A 19688-nucleotide genomic window follows, 5' to 3' on the forward strand; every position below is an offset into this window, starting at 1 on the left:
CTTTGTTATTTTACTATTAGGATTAGTGTTGCTATAGATGTTCTAGTTCATGTCTTTGTTGAAGTACTTTTGTATTTCTGTTGGGTATATAACTAGGAATAACTGGATCATAAGATATGCATATATTCATTTTTAGTGGCTGTCACAGAACAGTCTCATCAATGGTATATGAGTTGTGCTTTCTCCACCTCTTTACCAAAAGTTGGCATTTTTTAGCTTTATTTTAGTCATTTGGGAAGGAGTTCCGAATTCTTTTTCTATTATATTTTTTTAAAGTAACTTTATCAAGGAATAATTTACATGTGTTAAATGCACTAATTTTGTGTATAGGAGTTTTGACAGATGTATGATCTGTGTATTTACCACTCCAGTGAAAATAAAAAGAAATATTTCCATCATTCTAGTACCTTTTTCAATCTCCACCTATGCCATCATTGATGAAATTTGTCACTATAACTTAGTTTTTGCCTGCTCTCAAACTTTATATAAATGGCATATAAGTACAGTTGTGTTCTGTATTATGTCTGGCTTTCTGTCATTCAATTTAAAGTTTTGGAGTTTCATCCATGTTGTTGCATTTATCTGTAATTTCTTCCTCTTTTGTTGAGAAATACTAGGTTTCCAGTATATTTTTATGAAAAATTATTATTTATGTGTAACTCATAATAGACATGTTTTTATTTCTCTTGGGTAAATACTTAGGAGTGGAATTGTTGGATCGTATGTTTAAGTGAATGTTAGACTTTATAAGAAAAGCACTAAACAGTGTTCCAAAACGGTTATGTTTTATATTCTGCCAGCAGTGAGTGAGAATTCTTCTTGTTACATATCCTTTCCAATATTTGGTACCTTTAATCTTTTTCATTTTAGCTACTAATGCGTGTGGGTTATTTCACATTTCTTGAGGGCTTATTGGCCATTTTCATATCTTTGGGATACATATTCAGATCTTTGCCTTTTGTTGGTCATATTTTGGATCATAGGTCTTTTCTATAAGATTTTTCTACTTTATTCTGTTAATGTATGTTTTATATTGATTTTTTTTAACTGTTACACCTACCTTGCATTCCTTGGAAAAAACCTCATTTAGTCATTGTTTATTATCTTTTTAATAAATTGCTGAGCATTACCCTTATCCCAGAATAAGTTTTCTTCAGAAAGTTCTCTTTTATCCTGGCCGCCCCCTCCATACCAGTGTCAAACACTCTCATGATTTTTGTTCTTTGACCACAGATTAGTTTCAAATCTTTTAGAACTTTATATAATGAGAGTCAAACATTGTACTTTTTTCTGTCTGGCTTCTTTCATTCAGCATGTTTTTCAGTTTCATCTAGCTTGTGTATACCAATGATTTATTCCTTTTTATTATTCAGTAGTCTTCCAAGGTATGAGTATACAATTTGTGTTTATTGCTGTTGATAGTTTTTGGTAATTATGAATAAAGCTGCTGTTAACATTCTCGTTTGGGCCTTTTTACGGGCATATATTTTAATTTCTCTTAGATGAATCCTAGAGATAATTGTTGAATTATACAGAAGATGTATGTTTACTTATTAAGAAATTGCCAGACCTTTTCCCATAGGATTAGTACCATTTTATCTTCCCACCAGCAAGAGCATTGGTTATTTTATATTCTTACCAACATGTGGTATTATCAGTTAATTTTACCCATACTGGTGGGTGCGCAGCAGCCTCTCATTGTGGTTTTGTGTTTCCCTGATGAATAATGAGGACTGTTTGATGTGCTTATTGGTCATTAGCATTTCCTTATTTGTGAAGTGCCTAGTCAAATTGTTTTTGCTTGCTTTTTGAAATTGCCTTGTCTTTTACTACTTGTTTTTTATTTTTATTTTTATTATTATTATTTTTTAAGATTTTATTTATTTATTTGACAGAGAGAGATCACAAGTAGGCATAGAGGCAGGCAGAGAGAGAGAGAGAGAGGGAAGCAGGCTCCCTGCTGAGCAGAGAGCCCGATGCGGGACTCAATCCCAGGACCCTGAGATCATGACCTGAGCCGAAGGCAGCGGCTTAACCCACTGAGCCACCCAGGCGCCCCACTACTTGTTTTTTAGTTTTGAGTTCTAGGAGTACTTAAAAAAAAAAAAAAAGATTTTATTTATTTATTTGAGAGAGAGAGAATAAGCAGTGGGGAGAGGGATAAGCAGGCTCCCCACTGATCTGGGAGTCCCATGCAGGGCTCAATCCCAGGTTCCTGGGACCATGACCTGACCCAAAGGCAGATGCTTAACTGACTGAGCCACCCAGGCACCCCTCTAGGAGTTCTTTCTTTTTACAGTATGGATACAAGCCATTTGTCAACTATGTGTTTTGCAGATTTTTTTTTCTTTCCCTTTTTTTAAAAAAAAAATTATTTTATATTCTATTTTCTTAATGTCTTGCGATCAGAAATTTTAATTTTGGTTAAGTCTGATTCACCATTTCTTTATTTGGTGTTTATTCCTCTATAGATCCTAGAAACCTTTGCCTACCACCAAGTTATGAAGATAGTGTTTTGTTTTCTTCTAGGATATTTACCTTTTACATTAGGTCTGTGATCCACCTTGAATTAATTTTGGGATATGGTATGAGATAAAGGTAAAGGTTTTTTCTTCTATCAACCATTTATTATAGATAAAATACTTTTACCACTGAATTGTTTTGGGAATTAAGAAATTGAAATGGCTGTGTATATGAGGATCTGTATTTGAGCTCACTATTCTTTTCCACTGATCTGTTTGTTAATCCATATGTCCGTACCCCTCTGTCTTAATTACTCTGACTTGTTCTGTCTTCTTCCAACTTTGTATTTCTTTAAGAATACTTTGGCTAATTTAGGTTTTTTATATTCCCATATAAAAGAATAGAATTAACTTGTTTCTACAGTTAAAAAAGCTGGTGGATTAATTCAGTTTTTAAAATAGAGATAGGTCTATATATATTTTTATTTCATATTTTTGTTACCTTTGATAAATATTTTTTTAAAAGATTTATTTATTTCAGAGAGAAAGTGCCTGAGTGGGAGGGACAGAGAGAGAGGGGAAGCAGACTATACTAAGCACAGGGCTTGACCCCATTACTGCAGAGATCATGCCCTGAGCTGAAATCGGATGCTTTACCAACTGAGCCACCCAGGCATCCTAATAAATTGATTTTTATCAAATGTATTTACATGAAGTAAATATAAATACTTATAATCTTTATTTTTTTAATTCCAGTGGTATCTTATATTCGTTAGATAGCCCCAACTAATTTATTATTTAGATAATCCTTAGATTATCCCTAAACAATGGCTTAAAACAATCAGTTTATTGTCTCATAGTTCCTTTAGGTCAGCTTCACTGAGTAATTGCTTATGGGTGTCCCTGGCTCAAGTATCCCACACTGCTGTAATCAAGGTTTAGCCAGGACTATCGTCATTTCTGATCCTGACTTGGAGAGGATCCTTGTCAAGGTTCACTCAGATGGATATAGAATACTGGATTGATAGCATTTTTTCCTAGCTTTCATAAAATTAAATATGTTGTTCCATTGTCTTTTGGCTTTCCTTGTTTCTAATAAGAGTATCATATTGTGTTATATTTCTTTCAAGATTTTCTTTTGATCTTTGGTATTTAGCAGCTTGTTTATTACATGTCTAAGTATGGTTTTCTTTAGATTGATTTTCTCTGGAGTTTGCTAAAATTCTTGAATCTTTTTATCTTCCACCAAATTTGGGAAATCCTTGGCTATTGTTTCATTAAATATTTTTGTCTGCCGTATTTCTAACCTCTTCTTCTGGTGCTCCCAGTTACGCTTATGGTAGACCTATTGATATTATCTGATAAGTCCCCATGGCATAATTTTTCTTCAGTCTTTTCTTCCCTTTGTTTAGTTTTACAAATTTCTGTTGATTTATCTTCAGCTTTACTGATTCTTTTCAAATTGGCTATTCCATCCATCCAGTAAACTTTGTTTTTTAAATACTGTATTAAAAGTTATTGAATTTCTATTTTGTTCTTTTTCATAGTTTCTTTTCCCTGAGCTTATTCTTCAGCATTTTTTATTGCTGCCTGAGGCTTAGTTATAACACTTGTTTTTAATATCATTGCTAATTTCAACATCTGGGTTATCGTCAGTGTTGGTCTCCATTGTTTTTTATTACATCATTTTGATTAGTTCACAACTGACAGCAAGAATCTAACATCACATTAAAAACCAATTTATAGATCATCACTGTAAAATTTTTATATACATTCTCTTCCTTTCCCCCTGGTAATTTCTAACAATGACCTTTTAAAAAAATGGATGTTGTAACTGATTTTTGTTCTTTTTTGTAGGGCATCTTCTCTGCATTCAGTTTCATCCAAGTCATTCCGGGATTTCTTAGAAGAAAAAAAATCTGTTACTGGCCATAGTTCAGGAAATCATGTCAGAAAAGTTTGTTTTAAAGGAATAGAAAATTCCCAGGCTCCAAAAGTTGAAAGGTAATAAGTTAAAAATTTTTTACCTTAAAAAATTCTGTGGTGGTTTTACATTCTGAAATAATCTTTAAAAATTTATCAGGCAGAGTTTTACACATTCTTTTATACATTCAAAATTAACATGTCTGCTTTTTTGTGGCTTTATTTTGGTATAATTTTCTTACAGTAAACTGTATATACCTTAAGTGTACAGTTTGATGTTTTGGCATATGTATGCATTTGTGAAACCATTACCACCTATATTCAAGACAATGACGATATAACCGTCATTCTCAGAACTTTCCTCATGCCCCTTGGTGATCTTTCTCTCTTCCTCATTTTGCTCTCTATGCAGCTGCTAATCCTCTTGTGTCAATAGAGACTATGTTGTATATTCTAGTTTTATACCTGTAGGATAATGTAATCTGTACTTTTAAAAATTCTCTTTTACTCAGTATATAGTCTTTTGATTTTTGCTATGTGTATCATTAGTTCATTCCATTTTACTACTGGGTAGTATTTCATTGTCATAAAGCAACCTATATATCTGCATCTGTTGATGGATGTTCGGGTGTTTCCAGTTCTTTCTCTAGTTATTTTTGATACTAGTTTTTAAAGTTCAGTGTTTTTTTGTTTTGTTTTGTTTTGTTTTTAATTATTTATTTGACAGAGACACAATGAGAGAGGGAACTCAAGCAGGGGGAGAAGGAGGGAGAAGCAGGCTTCCCGCCAAGCAGAGAGCCCAATGTGAGGCTCGATCCCAGAACCCTGGGACCATGACCGGAGCCGAAGGCAGACGCTTAACAACTGAGCCATCCAGGCAACCCAGTTCAGTGTATCTTAAAAGATGTTTCATATTTATTTATTCTTTTAAAAAAGATTTTATTTATTTACTTGACAGAGAGAGATTATAAATAGGCAGAGAGGCATGCAGAGAGATAAGGGGAAGCAGGTTCCCTGCTGAGCAGAGAGTCCAGTGTGGGGCTCGATCCCATTATCCTGAGATCATGACCTGAGCTGAAGGCAGAGGCTTAACCCACTGAGCCACCCAGGCACCTCTAAAAGATGTTTCATATTTTAAATAACTACATGGAACATGAAAATCTAATCATAATTTAAAAAGCAATTTTCTAATAAAAATAGTTTTTCTGCCATAGTATATAAATTCTCTTAATCATTGTTCAAAAAAGAACATTTTTGGAGCATTAGATAATCCAGTGTTGGAAGAAAGAACCGTGTTTCAAGTTGGTTGACTAAATGGGATCTTTTTTTCCTTCTTTCTGTTATTATGACGTCTTCCAAAGATATTAATCCTTAAAGTATTTTAGACAAAACAAAAATGTAATTAAGAATGTTGTACTGTGACCAGATTAATATTTTACATAATGATAAAGCTTTTTAAACACTATTTGTTAGGCCTTTTTCCTCTAAGCCATTTTTAATGTGAAATCTTATGTCTAATTCCAGTAATAAGTTAATAAGTTAATATAAATTTCTCTAATCTAATCTAATTTTCTAATCTAATCTAAATTTCTCTGATTGAATTAAGAGGAGGGGTCTGGGAACAATAATATAGTTCAACCTTATCATATCTGCCTTTTAAGCAACTCCGAGGAACTATCAAAGTCTTCTAAAATTGGAAATTACTGGTTTAGATGAACTCTTTAAACATTTTCGTTGTTGATATTGTGACCTCCTGCCTTATTATAATGTACATTTGGGACCAAAGATCTTGAGCCATTTACTTAAATGATACAGAAAATCAGATCAGAAAGAATCTGAAGAAATCATTTTGTCTATCTCCCTGTGTTTATGAAAATTTTTATTAGTGGAACACTACAAAAATCTTAAATGTAATTCTAACATATAAAATAGATCAGCTTTTTATATGTTTACTTATGAAAAAGTGAGAATATTAAGGCTGGTTTGTTAGGGTCATAAATACAGAATTGGTTGTGATTTAAGACATTGGTAGTTTTAAAATTGACAAGTATTTAGAGTTACAGTGATAAAATGAATTTAGCCCCTGCCTGTAGAGAGCACACAGTCCAAAAGAGAAACCTTACATTTGTAATTAAGTGTATAAAATATAATGAAAAATTGTATCAACCTCAACTTTTATTTCAGCATTTAATTGTCTAATATTAAGAAAATTCTGACTGAAATTTATAAATGGTTTAAGATTCTCTAAGAGCATATTTCATTTAAACAGAGATGGTGGAAGAAATTTTCTTCTTGAATTGGTATAGAAATGAATTAACCTGGCAACAGAAGTTAACATGTCAGTGATCTTTAATGTATTAAAAGTATTTGGAAAAAAAAGTATTTGAGTGCATATTTTTTTATTAGTCTCAAAATGTATTTCAGAAAAGTACTAACAAAGTTTGGTGAACATTTTATGATACACTGAAAATGACTGAACTAAATAATGTAGAGCTATTCAGTATTTTGTAAGTTGTATTCTTAAAAGATGTTGAGTGAGGGGCATTTTATTCCATTCCTAAATGACAGGTAGGCTTTTAAATGTTATTAAATTCTCAGAGTAAAAATGTTTATTTTCAACTACATTTGAGTGCCACTGTACCCATATACTTGGATTTATGTTTATATATTTATTTCATAAATGTGTCTATTAGGTACATAATTCTAAACAAATGTTTTAAAAAGTCATTATTTGTATATCTCATTACATATTTTGATTCCAAAATTTCTTAGAAATTGTTTTAAAAAATTGGTTGTCACACTCTGTTATGATCCTGCATCTATCACAATATTTTTAAAAATTGAATACAGTATAGTCTTTTTATTGATATAAGAGAAACATAAGATTACTACTGGTTTTTGTAAGTTGTGTGGTGAGTGGTATAGACCAGGCATTTAAATAGAAGACATGTAACTTCCCTGTTTTCTTACTGTGAAACACATTAAGTCTGTCTCTATTTTTATTCATTTTTTTTCCTTTTTTATTTTGCACTCAAAGAGTTATTTTTCCTATCTATGGTTAATATTTATACCTGTGCTGGTATCTTAACTCCTTTCTACTTTAAAAGCCTTAAGCTGTGAATTATCCCTCTCTTTTCTTGTGGATATACAGCTTTGTACTTGTAGGTAGATACCTCCTATCTGGTTGTATACATGCTTATTAGATCTCTCTCATGTGGGCTGGATGAGGTAATGAATCCCTCAGTCATCCCCCACACTTTCTTCTAACAGTTTTCCTATCATTACTAATCCCCTAATCCCTTCACAGCCAGATTTCTCAAAAGAGTTGTCAGCTCCCAATCACTTCTTAATCCAGTCTGGCTTCCAGTCCCATTACTAAACTGAAACAGTTCAGAGTAAGTTCAGCAGTGACCTCCATATTGCCAAAAACATGAACTTTTTATATGACTCATTCTATTTAAAGTTCAATTACAGGTCATATTCTCATTTCATTCTCATTCTTTCTCCACCATTTCATGAGCTTCTATTTTCAGTTATCAGCTATACACTAAAGACTCAAAAATCATATTGCCTGCTCACAACTGTCATCTGAGCTTCAGACTTACTCAGCTTTCTTCTTCATAACTCCATCCTACTTGGATGTTCAGAAATATTTTAACTTTGTCTAAAACCAAACAATGTTTTCCTCAAACTCCTTTCATAAAATCAAACAAAATTACAAAGCAGCTCATTCTTCCTGATTTTTCTTCCAAAATTCTTCCTGATATACCCAAAGAAAACAAAAACATGAATTCAAAAAGTTACATGGCTCCCCTGTATTTATTGCATTTTTTTACAATAGTCAAGATATGGAAGCAACCTAAGTGTCCATCAATTGATAAATGGATAGAGAAGATTGTGTGTGTGTGTGTGTGTGTGTGTGTGTGTGTGTGTGTGATGGAATATTACTTAGTCATAAAGAAGAATTAGATCTTGTCATTTGTGAGAGCGTGGATGGACCTAGAGGGTACTATGCTAAGTGAAATAAGTCAGACAATATAATTTCACTTCTAAGTGGAGTCTAACAAAACAAAAGAAATAAGCAAAACATTCATGTCTATAAATGGGTATGTTGGTGCCAGAAGGGAGGGGGTTGGGAGCATGGGCAAAATAGATGAAGGGGATTAAGAGATACAAACTTCCAGTTATAAATAAGTCATGGGGATGAAAAGTACACAATAGGGAATATAGTCAATGATACGTAATAATGTTGTATGGTGATAGATGGTGACTATTAAGCATAGCATAATATATAGAATTGTTAATCACTCTTGTATACCTAAAACAAATACATTATATGTTAATTCTACTTCAATTAAAAAAAATGCATATATGAAGTCCAGTTCTTCATGAGAGGAATGGAATATTTTATGGTTAAGTAGAAATAAAAAAGTGTATCATAATGCTTAGTTTAAAATAAAGATAAAAGTTCTCTTTAAAAAAATCCATTCTTCCTGAATTTTCTTCCATGTTAAATGGCAAGGCTTTACTATTCCACCTTCCTTACTAATATTCAGTCTATCATCAGGACACTCCAGTTTTAATCCTTAAATATTCCTTAAATCATATATTAAATTGTATCTCCACTGTTTTTACCTTCATTCAGATTACTGTGATCTTTCACCTGGGCCACCCTGAGTAGCCTCCTAACTGGTCTTGCCATAACCTATCTTCCTCTCTCCAGTATATTGAAGCAGTTATATTCTTTTTCGAAATGGCAGATGTTATTGCTCTTAGGGTAAAAGCTAGAATTCTTATCTGGGTTTTAAGGCCTTCATAGTCTGTTTTCTTCCAACCTCTTATCTTTCTCTTTTAACATTTCTGGATTTTCTCTATCTTGTTCTTCTCTCAGTTTCTCAAATACCATTTACTTCTTGCCACTACCCTTTAACTAGATGACTCTGATTCTTTGTCTCTATTCAGTTATATTCTTTGGTGAAGTCAGACTTCCCTTACTGGGTCAGTATTTTATGATATGTTCCCACAGCACTTCTCACTCATCACACTTTTCACAGTTATTAGTGTGATTCTTTGTTTAATGTTTTCAACTGTAAATATTTTAATGTCTGTATATCTAACTATATGTTCAATGAAAGCATAGGAGAGTCATCTCAATGAGAGACTGATCTGTGCTCCTCACTGAATTACCAATGCTTAGAATATTTTCTAGCATGTAATAGAGTTCAGTGAGAACAAGATGATAAGTTAAGGTAAAATTGTAGCTGTTTCAGGTAACATTTGTTTCTAATGAGTAAGTTATACTGTATTCCTTTGGTGTGTAAATTGTAAGTTATGAGCATTAAGTTCATTTTAATATTTTTACATTTTAAATATTAACACTATAGATTGAAATTTTCTTATTTTCTTTGGATAAGTCTATCTTAAAATACTGACGATCTGTGGTTTCATAGTTGATCACTAGAGTGTGCTATAACATCAAGGCTCTTAATTGTGAAAAGTGGCTTCTGCTATTATATGGGTTTAGAAATTGTAAAGGAGTGTATAATAGTATACAGTATTCTACAGGAGTATTTTATCAGTATATTATATAATACAAGAGTATTATATAGGAGTGTATAATGGTGTCATGCCATTCATAGCTTGTCTGTTTGGTAAGTGGAAGTTAATGTTTTAAATAGCTGTATATTATCACTGATCACTGTATAATATCATATGATCACTGAGAAGGGAAATTGCTTTACTTTCATTTTTTAATTTCATTATAGAAAACATGAACTTATAAGTGAGCTTTTTAAAAAAGAAATAATGAAACAAAGTAAAATATTAATTCACCAAATTATATATGAACAGCATTCTGCTTGCCTCTATCAGGTGTATACATAGGAAGTGTTAAATATAGGTCTAGTCCCTTAAATATGTTTGAAACATCTAGTTGGTAAGTCTAAGTGTGCATACCTGAAAGGTAAATGAAAGGTCAAGAATGAAATTGGAATACAATATAACAGTATTAAGTCACAAGCAGTATATGATTTAAGTGCCAGGTGAGTGGAGAGGGAAAAAATGACTATGGGTTGGAATTATCAAGAAAAACCCAACTGAAGAAGGGCTTGAGTAATAGTTCATAAACACTTTTCTTAATCAGTGCCAAATATTTGATCATTATATGTATGGCCGTAATGAATGATGTCAAAAAAAATACTGATCTATTGCCACAAGCTTTTGAACACAAAATGGGATTTTTAAGAGAGCAGAAGTATAATAGAGATGGTGTAAATAGAGGTAATATTGAGAATTATAGCTGGAAGACAAATGGTATGTTCCTTTAGGGAATTTGTGTGGCAAGTGTAATGGAGTTCATCTTAGGAAATTCCTCAAATCATGTATTCTTGTTTTAAATGTAGAAAATACGATTACCTCCACCCCCCACCCCCTCCCACCACCCCCGCCAAGGCTAGAGAAATCCAGGAATGGCAATGTTATTTGGGGATGTTAAAATGCAGAAAGGAGGGATTTGTGGAATTTATGTGTTTATTATTACTTATATGTTCTTTTTCATTTTCATGTGTTTTCTTTCATTTTCCTTCCACTTAAGCATCCCTTTATGTAATTCTGGGCAGAAAATGATCTTGTGTTTCTTATTGGCAAGGAAAGCTACTTGCAAGGCAAAAATTATTCTGCCAGCTCTAAACATAATTAATGTAATTGTAAATAATTGTAATTAATTATAATTTATAATTTATAATTTGTAAATTGTAATTTGTAATTAAGCTAATACAGAATTCCTTAAAAAAATTAAAAGTCAGTGGTATGAGTAAGAAGTAATTTAGTTATTCTCAAAGTCTAAATTTGGTAAGATTAATGTTCAGTTTGAACAAAAATCCCTGAAAATAGATTTTATTATAGCCAGACTTTTAATGTTGCTTTTATTTTCAGAAGGCTAAATTTTATACAGATTGTCTATTGAGAAGTCTGTTTCTGTGTTGCAAATACCTACAGCTTAACAATGCTGTATTTATTATCTGAAAGCTTATCATGTTTTTGATATTTGTTTAATCAAAGCTCTAATAGTTTTGCTTCATTCTAAGATGAAATTTTCATGAACTTTCAGTTGTTTGGGTAAATTTATAGCTAATGAGATTATCCACTGAAAAAATCAGTAAGAGAAAGGCTTTTGGGATTACAATGTTAGAAAACAGATTTGAGTTTCAGTCTAACACAGTAGCCCTCTGTGAACCTTTCTGAACAAGATTAAGCACATCTAAAATAAGAATAATATCATTCAGGTTTATTATAAGGCTTAATATCTGATAATGCATATGGAAGTACTTTATAAATGTTAAAATGTTATACAGGCCAGTTGTTATACTTAAGCTCTGATTGCTTAAGTTTGATTTAACAAGGCCTAAATAGATACTTTAGTCCTGATAATCTGTTTTAGTCAGTACCATATCATTTTTCACAGACAGCTTGTAGATGCTCTTAATTAAATAATAAAGGATTCTACAATATTTTTCCATTTCATTGAAAGTGTCAAACACTTAGCCAATCCCAGACACTGGAGGGATTTTTGAATAGTACTCAAGTCATTATCTGTGTTTATTCCATGTTATGCTTTAGTGCCCCAGAAGGCCTCTAATCTCTAATCTCAGACCGACTTTAGGACTTTTCTTTTCTTTCTTTTTTCCTTTCTTTCCTTCTTTCTGTCTTTCTCTCCTTCTTTCCTTCCTTCAAGGACTTTTCAAGGACCTTAACCATGGAATTTGCATTTAGTCACTAAAGTAGCACTCTATTCCATCAGAATGTAGAATTTTTTTCCTTCATTCTGTAGCTATTCTAGTCTAGATACTCATCATCTTGTAAAATTTATTCCAGTAGCGTTCTAATTCATTTTCTTAGCTTCATTTTTCTCCTGGCTAGACGTTTTTTACTTCATCCTGGAAATTTCTCTTATTTTGGATATCATAGGTCAAGTCCTATTTTGGATATCATAGATTTCAAGTCCTAGAGCTTAAAACTAAGAACCTATAACTATACCTATTTTCAGTTCACTCAGTATCTACCATCTAGAGTTATCCGTAATTCAAAGGAATTAGGAACTTAAAAAAAAAAAAAAACCTGTTTTCATTTCATACTTAAAATCCTCTGGCTTTCTTATTCTGTTATTTATAAACAACTGTGTTTCACATATTCTGTTGGACATGAGGCACAGTTCTGTACCTTGAGAGACTAGTCTAGCAGTTAAGACAGATGTGAAAACAATAGCAACACAGTGTGGGAAGCTCTGTAATAGTAGCTGAAAGTGCTGTAGGAGTAGAGAGAAGGTGGTATTTGAGCCAGTCCTTAAAGAATAAGAAGACATTTGTAGTGGAATGGATTCTAAACTAAGGGAAATTATAGAAATAAAGGCAGGTTTATGATAATGGAAAACATACTGTACTCTGAGTGAAAAAGATCTGCTTTGTGTTCTGTTTCTGTTACTTCCCAACCTATGACTCAGGCAATTATATATAATATTCTTTGAGTTTGAATTCCCTAATCACTGTAATGGAAATAATACATGTTTTCTTTATAGAGTATTGCAAAGATTAAGTGAGATAAAATATTTGAAAATACTCTCAGTGAATTTATTTGCCCATGCATCAGCTCTAAATGTTTTAGCTTTCAATGTATTTTGTACTCTGGCACTCATGGTTCATTTTAACTTTAGTTCTCTTTTAGTCTCTTCCAAACTCTAATCCTGCCATTCTATTAATATCTTTACTTAAGTTACCAAAGTCTTTTACCATTCCATATATTTTACAGCCAAAAACCCTATTTCAGTGCCACTGTCCTCAGCTTTAATGCCATTTCTTCAGTGAAGCCCTCATGTCCGTTTCTCCTATGAATCTATACTACTTTGTGCAAATTGGTACAAGTATCGGTTGTTTTATCTCATATTGTTTTATCATTGTTTATAGATTTTTTAAAAGATATTATTTATTTATTTGACAGATCACAAGTAGGCAGAGAGGCAGGCAGAGAGAGTGGGGGAAGCAGGCTTCCCACCCAGCAGAGAGCCCAATGCTGGACTTGATCCCAGGACCCTGAGATAATGACCTGAGCTGAAGGCAGAGGCTTTAACCCACTGAGCCATCCAGGCACCCCTATAAATAGATTTTTAAATCTTTCCTCTCAGAGTTTTTAGAGGGGAAGGGACTAAGGTTTTAGTTTTTGTTTTTGTTTGTATCTTAAGGTAGCCACTAGATAGTTTTTGACGTAGTGTTCAATGATTCATTGCTTGCATATAACACCCAGTGCTCATCACATGTGCCCACCTCAGTACCCAGCATATGCCCTCCTCAATACCCATCACCTGGTTACCCCATCCCTCCCATCCCCCTCCTCTCTGAGACCCTCAGTTTGTTTCCTGGAGTCCATAATAGTCTCTCATGGTTCATCTCTCTCTCTGATTTCTCTCCCTTCAGTTTTCCCTTCTGAAGGGACCGAGTTTTTAATCAGCCTGATTTTCAGCACTATAGTGCTATACATACCTAACAACTGTACAGGTAATCCATAAATAAATCAGGAAGTCAATATTTGTTTGTTCATTCTCTGACTTTGTATTAAACCTGCCTAGGCGTAAATTTGCTCATTCCTGAAAGAGGGCATTTGATTAATCCTGATAGCTCTAGGTACCTTTCTAGCTATAAAATTCCATAATTAGGCCAGTCTCTGTAGTACCTTTATTAATTTTTTTTCCCTTACAGGAAAACTTCTACCGCCTCATCCTATACCTCTTTTATTGTCTTCTCCATGAGGCCCTCTCAAATACCAAATCTTTATTTTCATAGTCCTTGTTAGATGGAGTCTAAGTTGTTTTCTGCTATATATCATTTTATATATTGTTTACTCATTTTGTGATTTCTTAGAAAAAAGAAATCATATCTTATATGTTTCCATCCTGGCTTAATGCCTGGCTTATTAAAGTATTTACTCTATTAGTTGTTCATACAATTTGGCTAATTATCTGGTGTGTATGTATTTTGAAACTTAATGCTAATTTTTCATTTTTATTCATAAACTATTACTAATGTAAAACTTTATTTACAAAGTTTTCCGTATTTCCTAATGTGTGTTTGATAATAGTAAATGGCTGTATGAGTATTATTAGAAAAAATAGAACATTTCTTGCAACATCTCTCTGGTATTTTATACACAGGATTTTATAACTACCTATAGATTCTTTTTTAACGGTTTTTATTTATTTGAAGAGGGAGCCTGGATGCTGGGCTTGATCCCAGAACACTTAGATCATGTCCCGAGCTGAGGGCAAACGCCAGGCACCCCTGTAGATTTTTTTTTACTTATAATTTTAAAGGTAAGTCTGACTTCCACTCATTAACTTGAATCCTGAGTCAGGACTTGTAATTCTTCCTCTGTATTTCTATTAGTAAACAATTTTGCTAATATTAGTAGAAGTTTTAACCTCTGGTTTTGGCATTTGTTTTGCAGTTGCTCCACTCATGGTACCCCAGGACCAGAAGGCAACCATATTTCAGATTTACCACTTCTAGACAGTCACAAGTAAGGCTAACTGATTAGCTTTGGAGCCTCCAAAGCTAAGCTATTGTTTAGTAGTGAAAGATAAGACTAAAAATTGGGAGTAGTATATTGAATAGAATGAGTTTTCTGACTACTGTCTATTCCATAGTTTGAGTTACCTTTCTGTTTGGTTATATCATTTCTGTTCCATACAGCCTTTTGGTGTTTTCTAAAGTTTTCTCTATAGCACTGATCCAAATAAAATATTAGTTCTCCTTGCTTCTCTTTCTCATCTCACCATTCTGTAAAGAGAATGCAAAAGCTTCCAAGTCCCTTCATATTGTAGGTCACTGGGAAAAAAAATGTAACACTGTTTAATATTTCAGAGGAGAATTTATATGCAAAAATTTGCAATGATGAATGAGAACTCATTGTTACTATTCTTTTAGTCCCTGGCTGTCTTCTTCATTGACTGCTCCTTCCATGGTAGCCCCAGTCACTTTTGCATCTATTGTAGAAGAAGAACTACAGCAGGAAGCAGCTCTTATCAGAAGTCGAGAAAAACCCTTGGCTTTGATTCAGGTAGGTAATGTGCCTTTATGGATTTAATTTAGTGAAGGGCTAGATAACATTTCATCTTGAGAAAATTGTGTTTGTTTTCATCACAAAGGTACATATATTTATCATGTTAAAATGTAGTATAAAACTAAGGGACTCAATAGTATTAATTGAAGGAATTCAGGATAATTTAGAACAAAGCAATTGTCACAAGGGTAACTTTTTTTTTTTTTTTTTTTTTTTTTTTTTTTAGCACTGGCAATGCTTTGGACTGTTTTAGTTTTTTTAAATAGTGATCAATAGGGCACCTGGGTGGCTCAGTCTGTTAAGCATGTGACTCTTGATTTTGGCTCAAGTCATGATCTCAGGGTCATGAAATCAAACTCCCTTTCTGGCTCCACACTGGGCAGTGGAGCTTGCTTAAGATTCTCTCTCTCCCTCTCCCCCTCCTGCCACACTCATGCGTGCTCTCTAAAAAATATAATAATAAAATTTTTATATAGATACACACACACACACACGCATGAAATATATATATTTTATTACATAAATATATTTTATATATGTATATGTATGAAAGTGATCAGTAATGAACTTGGCATTATCTAGTACTTATGGATCAGTAAGTGTTCTTAGGTTGTAAGCCACAGATACCAACTTTGGCTAACTTATAGAAAAGAGAAATTATTAGAGGGATATTAAAATTCCACAGATTTAGTTGAAAGACCAGGCAGCCAGGGTTGGAAACAGATAAGACCCATAGTTGTCCTGAAGAGTTAGGAGATTTGGAAGCAGAAAGTATCTCACTGAAATTATTGGAATGAATAGATTCCAACAACTATTTTCAGGATTTTTTTTTCTTTCTGTTCGAGATTAAAATTCAAGGGAGGGTGGTTATCTGATTATTCTTTTTCAGGCTTTAAGCCTTCTGCTTGCAAAGGGAATAGCAGGATACCTAATTTAGTTCTGCTACATTGTATTCATAGAAAGTGGTACTTCCACAAAAGGAGATTTAAAACCTAATATAATCCTGCTGAAAGATTAAAGCAAGTTTTTTTTTCACCCTTTTTTCAGATTGAAGAGCGTGCAATACAAGATTTATTGGTTTTTTATGAGGCATTTGGCAACCCTGATGAGTTTGTCATTGTTGAAAGGACACCACAGGGACCACTGGCAGTACCTATGTGGAATAAACATGGATGCTAATTTACTCTGGAGATGAAATGCATTTTTCATCAGTCATGATTGTTATAAAGAAGAGCTATGGAAAAAGAGTTCTTACAAATTTGGTAACATTCTAGAAAGAATGAGAAAGGATCGAATTTCTTTAGTACAGCTTAGGTGTGTAATGTCTGTATGATAAAAACAAATGCCACAGAATTGTGATTTTAGTAACTTTTTATGTAAAAATGTGAGAGGAAAAACTTCACTAGGTTAAAAGTTTAAGTAGAATTATTTCTTCTGAACAGTCTGAAAAGGAAAACATGGGTGATTGAAGTTTAAAATTTAAGAGTGAGGAATGAAAAATAACTTTCCATTTGAGAATTTTGGATAAATAATTTAGAAGATATTGCCAAATATCTGTTGTCACTCTTTTTTTTTTTAAATATATGATATTGATCAGCTTAAAGTAGGAGCATCCGCCATTACTTCTGATCCATTAATAGCCAAATTTTGTGTTTGCAGTTATAGTTTGTTTTCATTCTTGTCTTTTGATCAGGCCGTCAATGTTCCAGGTTTGTTTTAAGTGTGGACTGCTCAAATGCTGTATTATTTCAATTTGTACAGCACATTTTGCATTAAATTATGAAATACAGTGCAAAGGGAATGTGAATACTATTCTGAAGCTTAGTCCAAGATAATGGTTCCTTTATTAAATTTGGAGTCATTGTGTGTTGTTTTTTGGTGGGGAGGGGAGACCGCATAAAAACCTGATTATGAATCAATTTCTCGAAATATTAAAGTTTTCCAAAATAGATGATTAATTATACATGCAAGAATTAATAGTTTTGAAGACTCTTTACAATATTATGTAATCAGAAGTTCTCTAAGCCTGAGTTATATGAATAGACATATGCATTGTTTTCTTTACAGTATGATGTTTGGTTTTAAGTGTTTAGATTTGTTAAAAACAAATGTTAAATCTGTGCTCCAGTAAACTAGACAAATTGAGAAGGTTAATGTTCTCATTTCTGAAACATAATCCTAGGAGAACATATAGGCAATTCACTGCTGTAATTCAGGTGATGGAAATATGTCTGAAACTAACTTAATACTTGAGGTTTAGCTCTACCTAAAACAGCAAATTTGTAAGCATATGTGCAATAAAAAATAATCTTGATCCATTTTAGTGTTAACATGTCTTCAATATCTGGTACTATATTGACATCTACCATAGGAGGAATTACTAGCCGGTGTTGTTTACATTGATGCTGTGTGTTCATTCCTTCAGTGCTTGAAAAAGGCAGTTTTCCTAAGATGCGTCTATGATAAGTTTTATATTACGTTTAACTAAATTGAAAAGAAATGGATTTTGTAATGTTTTATTGAAGTTGCAGTAAAGAGGCCTTTACTAAAGTAATTGCTTTATTTTATATGAGGCTTTGATTCTTAATGCATATTGGGATCATTAACATTTAAAGATGCTATAAAGTGGTGGTTTTCACAGTGCACTCCATGTTGCCTGGAAAGCACCTTTGTTGGATGGGATTTGAAGGAGGGACAGGGCTAACTGAGTCTGTGGGGCATTTACAAAGCTCCACCAGAGTGTCGCACTTTCTGGCCCATTTTATATAGTGAGGTGTTACATGAAATTTCATTGGGGGGCGGGGGAAGGAATTCTTTTGCTAGTAAAGTGAAAGATAAGCATGCTATACACTGTAACTTCCATAAACAATTCCATGAAGATAGTAACCTAATACTTTACCACCAAAAAGCCCAGGAAAGTGATGTTCCCCCTCCCCACCAACAACAATATTATTCTGCCTGTAGTATTTAATTCATCTTTAATCTCCTTGATTTCAAGACTTAACAGAATTGAAGAAAATCTGGATATTGTCAATTTAAAGGATCAGGGAGTGAAGAGGTTTTTAAGATTGACCAAAACAATCGTAGAACTCTTTAGCCTGGAAAGGTGATGGTTAATGGAAGTAGAGTGGTAAAATAAGAATATTTTGAAAACTTGCAAAATTGCCAAGTCTGCCAGTCAAGTAAATTTTTTGACAAAATACTAGGATTTGGGACCTCTCTTAAAGTTCAAAAGAAGTAACTTTTAAAACAAAGTTAAGAGATTCCTACTTTATATTATATAGGAATGACAGAGAGAGTTGAGAAATACTGCTAGTCAATATCTAGGTTTGTTCTATAGCTCTTGGAGATTGGGTGTATGGGTTTGCTCATGATAAGGGTATTAATAGCTGTTTCATAAAATTTTAGATCTGAAGAAGCCTAATACATTAACGTTGCATATTGTCTTCATTTTATTTAAAAAAAAAAAAAAAAAAAGGCCAACTCCAGAGAAAGTGACTAAGAATGAAGCCTGTCTTTTCAGTCTGATTCCCCTAGAGCCGTGCCTCCTAGAAATTAGCAATTTAACCAAGACTGAGAACAAATTTAAAAAGCACTTAGAAAAGATAAATGTAACCAGAAACTTTCAGAATTGTCTGTTTAAGAGAACTTTTCAGAAGAAACTAAAACAACCTTCTAACAAAGAATTGGGAACAAGTGATCCCAGGATTTATGGTACTGCTTATGTGTATCTTTTTTGCTTGAAGTGATGCTCAGTTATGTTCAGATACCAGAAAAACCTCATCTTTCCTATACACATAACCATCAAACTGTATCTTCATCTTTATGGATTTTATTTTATTTTTCTAATGTCTCTCTACTTGGCTGTCTTTACTTGTCTCTATGCTTGGCTGCCATTTCATGTGTCAAAACTGAATTCTTGATACCCCAAACTTCCTGATCTTTATTTTCTTATCTCTTATTTTGTCATTCTTATAAGTCATTCGGGCTGAACTTTTGGATTCTACTTTATCTCTTTCCCCATTTGCCCCCCCCCTACATTTATTGGTTGTCCAGCTCCTATCATTTATTTAATCTTTTTCCATGTCATTCTTCATTTCACTCATTTCCATTACTACTACTATGTTTTATGTTCTTTTTTCTTTCCAAAAGTTCTTAGACCTTTTGGTCTCAGTACAAAAGGTTTATACTGATAAA

The 19688-nt window shown here is 33.0% G+C and overlaps 1 protein-coding gene across 2 annotated transcripts in view; it reads left to right on the forward strand.

Moving 5' to 3' along the window:
• The window catches only part of IBTK (inhibitor of Bruton tyrosine kinase), a 100944-nt gene extending 83135 nt beyond the window's left edge, over positions 1–17809 (forward strand). For both annotated transcript variants that reach the window (XM_059177213.1, XM_059177214.1), the window contains exons 26-29: positions 4320–4466; positions 14877–14948; positions 15356–15488; positions 16539–17809. In XM_059177213.1, coding sequence (XP_059033196.1) covers positions 4320–4466; positions 14877–14948; positions 15356–15488; positions 16539–16670 — 484 coding nt within the window. In that variant the 3' untranslated portion in view covers positions 16671–17809. The remainder of the gene's footprint in view (positions 1–4319; positions 4467–14876; positions 14949–15355; positions 15489–16538) is intronic.
• The last annotated feature ends 1879 nt before the right edge of the window (positions 17810–19688 follow it).

Source organism: Mustela lutreola, chromosome 6 (genome assembly GCF_030435805.1).
Source record: "Mustela lutreola isolate mMusLut2 chromosome 6, mMusLut2.pri, whole genome shotgun sequence".
Classification (NCBI taxonomy): Eukaryota; Metazoa; Chordata; class Mammalia; order Carnivora; family Mustelidae; genus Mustela; species Mustela lutreola.